The following is a 12,834-nucleotide window of genomic DNA, read 5'->3' as shown; positions in this document are numbered from 1 at the left end:
AGCGTACATTAACACAAAAAATATATGACTAACATGTACAAAGACACACAAATTGTTGTTTGTTTTTTTTCTCCTCGACACTCCTCGGATCTATTTTGGACCTGTCTTAGATCTACCGGTAGATCAGGATCGACATAATGGGCACCCCTGTGACCTAGTTCATACCGGCGTGGAAGTGTACCTTTTCCCTAGTGGAAAGTGGGATTCTCAGATTTCCCACCTTCCTCGAATGCAACACTAATCTGGCGGTATGAGAACAACTTCCAGGTCACGTTCACGTTTTTTTTTCGTTCGTTTTTATGGGAAAAAACCTGGCTCTGACCATGATGGCGGCGCCATCGACGTGTTATCAACGTTGACTTGCATTCGCTCCATGAACACAAAAATGAAACCCTGGTGTTGTTTTTCGTTTGTTTAACTTTTTATAAAGTTGACTTCAGTCAGGGGCGTGTTCGTTTCATTTGACACTCGAAACACTTCCTAATACATTGCGATTAAGACACATGTCTTGACAATCATCGGGTTAGGAAATTCGCTGACACCTGCACATAAACCCGTGCTTAAACTTCGATTAGCAATAGCGTGACCCAGATACCGGAAATGAGTCATCACGAGTCTCCGCCCTTGCTGATAAAGAGCGGCTGAGCGAGACGGGGCGGTCTTTTAGCTCTGTCGGACCAGGTTTTACACGGAGTCGTCCAGGATTCTCATTAAGGTAACGCGACGTCGTTTCTTATCTAGATATTCTGTTATAAACATAGCAGATGATCCATATTCATTGTTTTCATTATTAAATGTTCGCCAATTAACTTCTAAAGTATATGAAACCTTCCGTATGCAAACTCAGAATCGAGGCGTTGTAAGAACTAGGCCGTGAGGTTACTTACCATCGACGAACCGCTCCTGTTATTCACAAAGATCCCGAGGGTGAAAAAAAACAAACTGCTGTCATAAATGGGACGTTAGGAAAAATCCTCCAGGTCCACATCCCAATACAATTTATGCTCGTGCATGAAATGAAATGACAATTTCCGCGACTCTCGTCCGTTTCAATTGAAGTGATTTAGCTTCATGAAGGTTTCGACGCGTGGCACGGTGAACGACTGGTTCGCATGTCCGCCTCAAAGTGCGGAGATGGTGGGTTCGAATCCCGCTGCGCCCTTGCTATGTGCAGTTTGCATTTTCTCACTGTTCTTGCGTGGGTTTTCTCCATGTACTTGGGTTTCCTCCCACATAAGATAAGATAAGAAAACCTTTATTAGTCTCACAATGGAGAAATTCCCAATTCACAGCAGCAAAGTTATGAAAGTAAGAAGTAGAACAACAAAATATAGGAGCTGCTGGAAAGGCAGCCACTCTCGCGGCGCCATTTTGAAGTCAAAATAACCAAAAAAAAACATAAGACAACACATAGGACACAGACAGTCGTTCAATCTTCACCAATTTTCTGCATACACTTTGTTGTCTGAAGCAGTTCTAGATGAAAGAGGAGAGGATCAAAGTGTCCTTTCTCCAGTGGATCAGAGATGTCATGCTGAAAATGTGCACACGTCTGCTACAAGCTAAGTTTTGAAAGCAAACACAAAGCTGTAGCATCCATACATTACATTACAAAAGTATGCACAGTAGGTTGAGTGAACGCTGTAAATCGTCCCCAAGTGTAACTGAGAGCGCCAATAGTTTTTTTTTTGTCAACGTGTGCCCCGCGATTGGCTGGCAACCAGTCCGGGTGTACTCCGAAGACAGCTGGGATAGCCTCCATCCCGCCAGCGACCGTGAGGATAAGCCGATTAGAAAATGGATGGATGGAAGTTCTAAACACAAATATTGTGGCCATCTTTGCAGTGAATATATATTAAAAGATGTATAAATGGTTCAGAACCTGGGTTTGATCGAACCCGAGGGGTTCTGTGAATCGGTCTCAAGGGTTCCACTGTGCCTCTGCCATGGAGGTTAAGGCGCAGTCGACTCAACTTCTCAATTCGTTATGACCCTCCCAATTGGCCATCACTGGCTGGATGATCACATTGCATTGCTTGTCCAATCAGTGCTACGGGAAATTTAGTTGCTCGGTAGTCAGCGCGTGACTGTCGTGATCGTATGTGGTGTGATTATTAATATTTTATTTTTTTATGTTTTAACACATGCTATGTCGAGTAAAAAAAGAAAGTGGTCGGACGAATATGTACAATTCACATGCATCATGGACCGCAATGGGACTCGGCGTCCTATCTCCATGATTTGTCATGCCAAGTTGAGCAACTCTCATCTTGTACCTGAGACACTTATTGAATCATATTTTTATTTTTCACTAAGGGTTCGGTGGATCTGCATATGAACTGGTTGGGTTCGGTACCTTGAACAATGTTTAGAACCATTGTGTGTGTGTGTATACAGTGATCCCTCGCTCTAACGCGGTTCACTTTCTGCGGCTTCGCTGTTTCAGATTTTTTTTTGTGCAGTTTTTTTAATGCTTTAACCCTTGAAATCGGAACGCGTCGGCAACGCCGCATGTCAACAGTACAGTATTTCCAATAGCTATTATAGTTATTTGTTAAACGTTTAGTTTTTTTGTAATTGGACCTGAAAACAGGTTTTGGTCTTTACAATACTTAACTATATATACAATGAAGTTAAAGTTCACTGCTTCATGGATTTCACTTATCATTGGTTCTTTTTGGAACGTAACCCCCGCGATAAGTGAGGGATTACTGTGTAGATATGTATACTGTATGTATATATATCTATATATATATATATATATATATATATATTGCGCGTCGTCCCGCACGCGGTCTGTCCCTTTTCAAAACGTACCTACCTCACCGCGCCGCTGCGCGCCCCCACTGCGCCGCTCAGGCAGTGCCTCACTACGATCGCGCGGGCATCTTAGCGAAAAAATGTTGTCTACCCACAAGCATTGCAATGAAATTGTCCGCAGGACCTAGCGGATGAGCCGCCCGGAGGGCGGCGAACCAGCTAGTATATTATAAAATTTGCTGTGCATTTCTTTATACGCGTGTCAGATGCCATTAACTCATCCAGCACCAGTCATTTTCGGATCCGTTTAAAAAAAAATACTTTCAGTCTTGGAAAAAAGAAAATCTAAGTACATGGGATTGAACGTGTGAAGTCTGAAAAGATGTCTTTGGGAGTGAATGACTTAATTTAGTTGGCCAGATGTCTGCGCATGTGCGAGAATCAAGTTGGAGGGAAAAAAAGAGCCAACTAAACGGGCAGTTTTGAATGACAGTAGAGTAAACATTCTCTTGTACGGACTCATGTTTGCGCTGTCCAGTCCGTCCTTATAACAGAATTTCCTTATTTGGGAAATGAGCATAGTACATGTCCTTTATGAACCTGCAAGTATGTTGACAAAATGCATGTGTAACAACACATGCAAAAATATACTTTCCGAAATCTGTTTACCAAAAAATACTACAAAAACTGCAGTACAGTATACAGGACAAGTGTAGTGTATCAAACAAAATCACAACACAGTACAGTACATACAGTATTATAATGTTGAGATTTTTTTCTGTCATGGGGAAAGAAATGAGTCTATTTTGGGTGTTTTGTCTTGTTGGGTTGTTCTTCGTTTCAATGCCATGATCTACAGCAGGGGTCCCCAACCTTTTTTGCCCCACGGACTGGTTTATGTCAAACAGTATTTTCAGGGACTGGCATTTAAGATGTGGCGGATAAATACTACTAAATAATATGGTAAGACCTGCATGAACACTGTGGTGTTTTTGAGAGATAATATTAAACACCAGGAGCGTCTAATGTGGCCGCAACACTGATCGCTATGGTAATGTTTAATGCCTTCAAAATACGATACAACGCAAATTTAAAGTGCATGAAAATGATGACTCACCACAGCCCCGAGCTTGATTTTCTGCAACTCAATGGTCCCATCTCGGGGTAATAGGAGAAAATGACACCTCAAGTGTGTGGTTTATGTCCAGTCTACTTCGTAATTTTGTTTTAGTCGCCGTTGCTGCAGAAACCCCCCACCTCACACGGGTAGGATGTCCGAAATGGCAACAGTGCTATTGTGGCGATCTCAGAGGATTTACCCTAACTTGAATACTGAAGAACTTTAATCCAGTTGTCTCGAACATACTTTTAAGGCCGCTGTCATTTGCGATCTCTAGCAGTTTTTAAACACATTTGGCGACCTCCAATGTTTTGTTTTTAGCGTAATTGGTCACATGACGGAGAAGCGTGGTTTGATGTGAGTCAAGCGTGACACAGACGGATGTAACGGAGAATCCCGGCCCTGCGGACCGGTACTGGTCCGCGGACCGGCGGTTGGAGACCCCTGATCTACAGGACGTAAGTGAATAAGGTTAAAATCTTTTACAATTGCAGTAAAATGTACGCAATAAAAAGTCACTTGCACGTCGTCATTTCGGAGCCGATGATAGAAAACGGGAACATGTGTCTTCCGTTGCATCGGGTGGGCGCTGTATGTGTTTAAGCTCCCGCCTTCCGTCTCTATCCGGGTTACGGATCGTGGAACTTCCGCTTAAGTAAGTTCCGGTAAAATGTAATATCGTAGTCAAAATGTTAATGCATAGGTTTTTGTTCTGGTTGAAGGAAATTCCTTTACATAGAATTCCGGAGATGGGAATATTTACAGTACATCGGTTTATGTGGAGCTGTTCGTCTAAGCTTGAAGACGTTGTTTAAAAGGCTTTCAGCATCAAATTACAGTATCAAGTGCCATGTTAAGGTGCTCTGATGGAATTTAGAGGCTCTACATTGTTTAGAGAAAAAAACATTGTAAACTTGTTGATTCTTCACAATTTCCTGATAGAAAATTTTCTTGACGGTTGAAAGATGCATTAAAATTGACAAAGATGGACATTTATTTTTTCTTGAAACTGATCGGGATCGCGCAAGAGGGTGAGTACAGTAAGCAAGCTACCGGACAGTGAAACTAATGAGCGACAGGACATGCGATCACCCCAGGGAAAACCCCCCATTTTATTTTGCCTGTTTTAATCAAGAAACTTTTTCACATCTCGATATTAATGTGGCATGTCACGTTGGTGATTAGTTTGCGGAGCGTTAACGCTCCTGCAGATCACGTCACTCGCGTCATGTGAGCAGAACAACACATTTATTTAGCCTATTTGAGATTTGAGGGCAGTGTTGGTAGTAAATGCATTACCAAACTAGCGATGTACAAGAAGCACAAAGTTTATCAGCAACAATGGAATGCAACATATCACATGGAACTATGATTGGTGCGTTATTAATTATTAGATAACGGTATCTGTCGTCAGCATTAAAATCCCCACCTACTATGGGCAAAGCAAATGACCACAAAAGTCCTACCCTGTGCCATCCTGTTGCACGCACATCCCCTGCACTCACCGCATGTCATCTGTGAACCTCTTATCCTCAAAGTGTTGCAGGGGTTAAAAGCTTAATCTTCACTGTCGTGTCCCAGCAAAGGTCGGTCAGTTTCTGCACTTCAGAGTGGTTGACGCAGTCCAAATCCTCGCTTTCTACATTTACCACCACTAGTTTTAAGGCCATATTTTGTAGCCGAGAAAATTCCCTTACCCATGATGCACTGCGTGAGTCGGATATTGTAAGTATTCTGTTTTGCAGGTGATTAATACAATATTGTCTTTATTGTTGTGTAAAACAGCCAAATCACCTCACAGTGCAGAGGTGCAGGGTTCAATGCCGGCTCCGGCATCGAACCCTGCCCCAGGTTTTCTGCGGGGTACTCCTGTTTCCTCCCACTTTCCAAAAACATACTGTACATAGTAAGACAACTGATCACTCTTACATTGCCCGTAGGTATGATTCTGAGTGTGATTTTTTTTTATTTTATTTATTTTTTTGTCTCCGTGTGTGTGCTGGCCACCAGTTCAGGCCGAAGATGGTTACGAGCCCGAAGATGGCCCGTAACCTTGGTGAGGATTAGGTGGTTTCAAAAAATGGATGGATTTAAAGGAAGGTTTTAACCGTCTGGCAGGCGGACACAGAACTGGAGTGCCTTCGGCGTATGTACCGACAGGAGCATGAATACACACACTCGTGGCGTGCGACCGTATGAAATTTTAACCAGCTCACTTTGGGGGAAAAATGGGCGCATTTGCGAGCATATTAGGTGCACTGCCGAGCCCCTGCTGTTACTTCAACCCAAAAGATATGGTTGTTTCTCAGGAACAATGGTTCCGGGTGAATTAGAGCTGGGAAACTCGCATCTGATATTTTTGGCTATGTGCGACCTGTATCTATTTTGATATTATTTTTTGAATGGCTGAATTATAATTACTTGGTAGTCTTTTTTTATGCACATGAAGGTCACTTTGTGGACATATTTTCGTTCATACTGTAGACTGACTGAGGTCACATTTAATATGTAAAGTGAACACAAAATCGGAGTTCACGAAGAAAAAAAAATCTGAATTGACCATTAAGATCTGCATTGTGAAGCTTAGAGCTCAAAGAGCAGCTAAAGATGTTTAGGGCTGGTATTTCAAAGTATATAATATTCACATACTTGAATTTTTTGGTAATTTTTCTTCTTCCTCCGCCTCCCCCCAGAGTCATGGCAGAGCAGAAGGAGCGCACCTTTATTGCCATCAAGCCTGACGGCGTGCAGAGAGGCATCATTGGGGAGGTCATTACAAGATTTGAGAGGAAGGGTTTCAAACTTGTGGGGATGAAAATGCTTCAAGTAAGTCGATGCTTGACCTGTCATGCATGTTCTCTTCACACGTTTCATATTCTCATGATGGACTTCTAATACTTTGAACTGATTCTACAACAGTCAACGAGATTTTTAGCCAAGTATGTTGTTGGTGCTGAGTGACTGAGTGAGCCGATTAGCAACTGAGTCTATTTTTGATCCTCGGATCTGAGATAATCTGAGTCAAAGCCCTCCCTTTTTGTATCAGTGGGTTTAAGTGTTTATCAATGTTAGTCAGTCTAGACCAAGTAAACGGCACAACTTTTTGTTTGTGATATGAATGTTAATGTTCTTGTTGCCCGGTGTTGACACTTGTGCCATTAATGTGGAATTTCGGGCAGTAGATGAGACTGAAGTCAGTCTTTTTCTACTGTATAAGGCAGGGTGGCCAACCCGCGGGTCGCGAGCAACATGTGGCTCTTTGGCTGGTTAGTGCGGCTCCCGGGTTTTCACACAATTGTCAAACGCTTCGGCGATGGCGCTGCCATTAAAACAACGGTGCTTAATACATAGAACGTACTACGTCAGCCTATCGCCAATCCCGTTACTTGATTGCCATAGCGGGCAACCAATCAGATGACTGCATCACTGCTCATGAGCAAACAACGACACTAAACTAGTCAGTGAATTACCTCTGATTTTAAAGCAGGGGTGCTTAATACGTCGATCGCAACCGACCAGGAGCCAGCGAACTGGTCCCAAGTCGACCGCAAGGGATGGGAGGAGGAAATCGGTGGGGGAAAAAAACATTTGTTTGTTTGCGCTTTGAGCTTTCGTTCATTTTCGGCCCGTTCCGACTGTTGCTCATGTGGCGTGCGTGAATGTGTGCGCGAGTGCATGGGTGGGCACCTGCGTGCGTGAATGTGTGCGCGAGTGCATGGGTGGGCACCTGCGTGTGTGCTCTTTGCAGTAACACATTAAAAAAATTGGCTCTTAGTGCCTGACTGGTTGACCACCCCTGGTATAAGGATTCTTCATGTTAATGATCTGCAAGATGAAAAATTGCAGTCCATCCTGATAATTTTCTTATACACACACACTATATTTTCCAGATTATAAATTGCCCTGGAATATCAACCGCACCAGACATAAAATGCAAAAAGGAGAAAAAACAAATACAAGTCGTACTGGAGTATAAATATCATTTTGGGGGGAAATTTATTTGATAAAAATCCAACACCAAAACAAACATGTCATCATGAAGGGCAATTTAAAATAGAGAACACCAGGCTGAATAAGTGTACGATATGATAATGTTACATGATGCTTAAACAACGAACGTAGAACGTGCCTGGTATGTTCACATGGCATATTAGGTTATTCAGATAACTATAGCATTAAAAAACATCTCTGTCACTCCAAATCACTGCATTCTGATGATGACACACTTTGTGGCACTCTAAGCTCAGTGACCACTTCCATCTGAGAACGTCCAGTTTGAAGCATCATAATGGCAAGGAAATGTTGATCCGTTCGTTGTTCTGTGTCATCTTGGTCTCATGATGTCAAAATGAGAACAGAATAAGGGCGACTGTTTAAACACCAGCTCGAATTGAACCAGGACATTTATTGGTCGATTCAAGGATCAAATGTGCATTCAAAAGCTCGGCGAAGGTCACATTTAATTCACCTGTAAAGGTTTGAATGCATTGTAGGCTTGTCCAAAATTTCACCCAAAAGCCAAATATCCCTGTGTGTGTATTAGGGATGTGAATCTCAGCACTGAGGACGATTCGATACACATCACGATCCACTGCCAGCGATGCGATACTTAAACGATACATGGAATTTTCTGGCGATACGATGCGATACGTTTCACCGTCGTCACGATGCGATACGATTCGATACACATTAAGTTCAAATCAATGCGATCCGATACGATACAATGCAATTTGTTGCGATATTGTGCAATTAAACATGATGCAAATAAGCAAAGAAAAAAAGCTTTTAAAAAGATGGAATTCAGTATGGTATTACAAAAAGGATGCCACTTTATTCCTTATAAAGAGTAGAACTTGTAAAACAACTTATTTAAGCCCTTTCATAATTGGGTTTTGTGCAAAGAAAATGTAAACAATTTGGCACCTGAGACTCACAGCTGTTGCTATAGTGTAAACACAGACTATTCTCACTGAGTGTCTTATATGAAATATAATAATAATATATATATATATGTATATGAATCTATAGCGCAAGATGTCCACCCATCCACTGTAAGTGCAACTCTTTGCGCACTGTTCAGCGACACAGTAATCTCACTTCTCACTTTGTTGTACGCATCGGGAACATGTTTGTAAGTGAACACAGACCTGTCTGGTATTTTATACCTGGGTTCCAAAACGTGCACGAGCTGTCTGAAATCCTCGTTGTCCACCACGCTAAGGCTGGAGGTCTTTGCATATGAAATAAGCAGTGGCCTTAGTTATAGCCATTGCGCGGTCACAGTGAGTTGCAAAGGGACTCCCAAAATAAGAGGCAATTTTTTTCTGATCCTGACCTGGTTTACCATCAGTTTCTCCGGTGTCCGACGAGGAACTGCGCGGGGAAGCGGGAGGGAAACTTGTCGGTGATCTGGTGCCATCGGTTTAAGTGGGTCTGCATATTTGTGGTGCTGCCGTTGTATGGCTTCTTAGTGCGACATTCCTTGCAAATTACTGAGGTTTTATCAAGCTTTCCGTCTTTCTTTTCGAAGCCGTAAGATTTGAATGTTGCGGCTGCATTAAATATAGTAGTTTCCTTGCTGCTGCGTGCGCTAACTTCCATAATGTTTCGCTAGTTGTGTACTGGACTGTATGTGACGCACGGCTACCGTCCGTATTCAACACAAAACGCAAAGCAATGATGGTGCATTCATTGCGCCTAGGAAAGGGCAGATATGTGACGTTTAACATGAATAAAACGGCGCTTCAATCGGATTTTACCGATACCCATCAATGCATCGTGATGAATCGCGATTTCACCCGTCAATCGCGTCTTACCCAGTGAATGAGCCGATGCACTCGGATCACGCACGTGCGCATCGATGTATCGATTAATATCGATTATTTTCCACACCCTTAGTGTGTATGCGAGTTCATATAGATGGCACTTCCACAACAGCTGCAGCGGTCACAAAGCACTTTGTAGAACATTGAACATAAAATAGCAAAAACATCATACAACAGAACAAATAACAGCCGTGCAAGGACTTTCATCAAAAGACTGTACTATATCTTTTAAGTCGCAGTGTGTGCGTGTGTAATTTTTTTTTTTTTTTTAAACAAACGGTTGTTATGAAAAGGCATCACGGTTGGCGACTGGTTAGCACGTCTGCCTCACAGTGCCAGTTCAAATCGAGCCCCCGTGTCCGCTTGGGTTTTCTTCAGATACTGCCGTTTCCTCCCACATAAAAAAAAGACTAGTATGTTAATTAATCACTCTAAATTGTCCTTACGTGTGATTGTTCTTGTGAGTAGTTGTTTGTGTATGTGTGCCCTGCGATTGGCTGGCAAACAGTTCTGCCTACTACCCACAGACAGCTGGGATGAGCTCCAGCATGCTGGCAAACCCTAGAGGATAAGCGGTTCAGATAATGGATTGGATGGATGGACTTTTTAAAGATTAAATGCAAATGCATTTAACCTCAAACTTATTTACAACTTAACTGTACTTAGCCAGTGATTCTTCAGTGTACCACCAGAGGGACCCCATGTACCAGGACCCATCCCACAGTTTGAGAATCAATGGTGTGGTGTGGTTCAAGAGAAAATTTAAATGGTCAGAATACTTCCTCACCGCACTGGCTTTACCCATTCATGCTTTCAGGCTTCGGAGGACCTGCTGATGGAGCACTACAGTGACCTGAAAGAACGTCCATTCTTCCCGCACCTCGTCAATTTCATGAGCAGTGGTCCGGTGGTTGCCATGGTGAGACACGTAATAGAGTCACAAAATCTTTACTTTGATGGTCAAAATTGTTTATTTTTGAACATTAGGTATGGGAAGGTAAAGGGGTTGTTAAGACCGGCAGGGTGATGCTTGGTGAAACCAACCCAGCAGACTCCAAACCTGGAACAATTAGAGGAGACTTCTGCATTGATGTTAGCAAGTAAGTATTATTTACCCGCATCGTGGGTATAGTCTCTTGATCTCGTGGTCTTATTTACATAATTTGTTTGTGGTTAACAGAAACATCATCCATGGAAGTGACTCGGTTGAGAGTGCTACAAAGGAAATTGCCCTGTGGTTCAAGCAAGAAGAGCTGACTTCCTACACAAGCTGTGCCTCCAGCTGGATCTACTGAGCACTGTTCTCAAATACCCCTTATCCATTCTACCTTCAGTAGAAATAGTTGTTTCAGACTGTACTTTCAGGGTGCATTTGACTTGGTAACATTCCATTTGATGCGCTGATGACATGGTCCAATTTATTCTGCAAAATAAATGGTGCAGACTAAATGGTGTCATTTATTGCTGGGTTTCGTAGATAAAACGGGGCTCCAGACAGTTGTTTTTTTTAACTATAGAGCACAGTCCTTCTTTTAACCAGGATATTTGAGGGGCACCAGTCGAACATTTTGAGGTGCACACTCAATGTAATGTTTGCATGCACTTAAATATGAGCCGGGGTTTCACGACTGCTCCACGGTATATTAGCACCCTCTCCTGGTCAAGGTCTGAGACTACAGCGGAGATGGCAATTTTCCGCGGATATGCGTAAATCCGCAGTTTTATTTCTTAAATTTATCATCTTTGTGAATCGTCTAAATCCGTTGAGAAATTTTTTGGAGCGTCATGTACCTTATCGTCGAGTTTTTACGAGCTCTCCCGATCAGTCTTTCCATCTTCCGATTGTAAACAGCCCTGCAATTGGACGTGTATGATGTCTTGTTGTGATTGGCCGCCCCCTTTCCGCTTTTTTCATCACTAGCCATTGCCATCCCTGCTACAGGCATTTGACAACAGACCAGTTAGTCATAATAATAATAATACATTTTATTTATAAGCGCCTTTCAAGACACCCAAGGACACGTTACAATAACAAAAAAACAAAACAATACGGGTTGAGCAGCGGCAGCCAAAACGCGCCAGCGTTCACTCAACCCGAAAGTCAGAAAGAAACCACAAGGGAGGGAGAGGGGGAGAAAATCACGCTCGAACTCTGATATTATTGATATCAATAATATCAATAATATCAGAGTTCGAGCGTGTATTATCAATAATATCAGATATCTGATCTGATATTATTGCAAGCAAGAAATATCACTGGTACCAGCATGTTTAAAACATGAAAAACGGTATTTATGCTTTACGTAATTGAGACAAAGGTAACAACAGTACACGTATTTACTCAAAATTCCCTCATTCAGTGAGGCAAAGAGGTTTGTGTTGGTAGTGTAGAAGGCGGCTCTCGCTTGACTTGTAGGCTTTTGCTTCACTCGAGATTTTTCTGCTGGAGGCACTGGTGGTTTAGCTGAGGTTTTTAAATTGGAGGAAAATGTGATGGGATAGTGCTATGATGTTCATCTTGTCTTATTAGTTCAAATAAGTTCAAGTTTTTTGTTCAGGGTGGACCCTGCCGATTGCCCAAAGACAGCTAGTTAGCTCCCACATGAACATCAGCGGTTCAGCAAATGGATGGATGATTCTCCAATGTTTAAAAAATGGTTCAACAATGCCCCCTTGATTTTGGGGGGAGGGCGGGGGGTGAAGCAGCACTGGTTGGACATGTCACCAAGATCAACAAATTTCTAGAGGTATATGTAACAAGTTACAACCCAAGATGTCCAAAAATGTCTGCTGGAGCCATATGCGAAAGCTAATGGGGAATCCGCAATTTCGATTTTTCTTTGAACATTTGGACCCATATTTGCCCTTCCAGAGTGGTTATATTTTTTAAAAAAACCTCACCCTATAAACATTATCTGATGTCCTGAAACTGTGTGGGTAGTTCATTCTAAGATGTTCAAGACGACCCAAAAAAAGCAAAGCTTTTTATTTTGCTAAAGATGTGGCGATCAGGTGTTTGCTAAAAGTAAACCAGGCTTATTTTGATGATTTGAATATTCGTGAAAACAGATTAACCTTGTCACACTTGGTCAAATAACCATTATTCCATGAGTTATTTTGACCCCCCCC

General features: G+C 42.4%; 1 protein-coding gene across 1 annotated transcript; it reads left to right on the top strand.

Moving 5' to 3' along the window:
• The first annotated feature begins 543 nt into the window (after positions 1-543).
• Positions 544-11,154, top strand: LOC127594604 (nucleoside diphosphate kinase A-like). Its single transcript, XM_052056489.1, has 5 exons — positions 544-715; positions 6,574-6,706; positions 10,523-10,624; positions 10,693-10,805; positions 10,886-11,154. The coding sequence occupies exons 2-5, from the start codon at positions 6,578-6,580 to the stop codon at positions 10,998-11,000; spliced, it is 459 nt and encodes a 152-aa protein (XP_051912449.1). The 5' UTR covers positions 544-715; positions 6,574-6,577; the 3' UTR covers positions 11,001-11,154.
• The last annotated feature ends 1,680 nt before the right edge of the window (positions 11,155-12,834 follow it).

The sequence above is a fragment of the Hippocampus zosterae genome, unplaced genomic scaffold, assembly GCF_025434085.1.
Source record: "Hippocampus zosterae strain Florida unplaced genomic scaffold, ASM2543408v3 HiC_scaffold_22, whole genome shotgun sequence".
Classification (NCBI taxonomy): Eukaryota; Metazoa; Chordata; class Actinopteri; order Syngnathiformes; family Syngnathidae; genus Hippocampus; species Hippocampus zosterae.
Note: the sequence above shows the minus strand (reverse complement) of the source record. Positions and strands in the feature narration are given on the sequence as shown.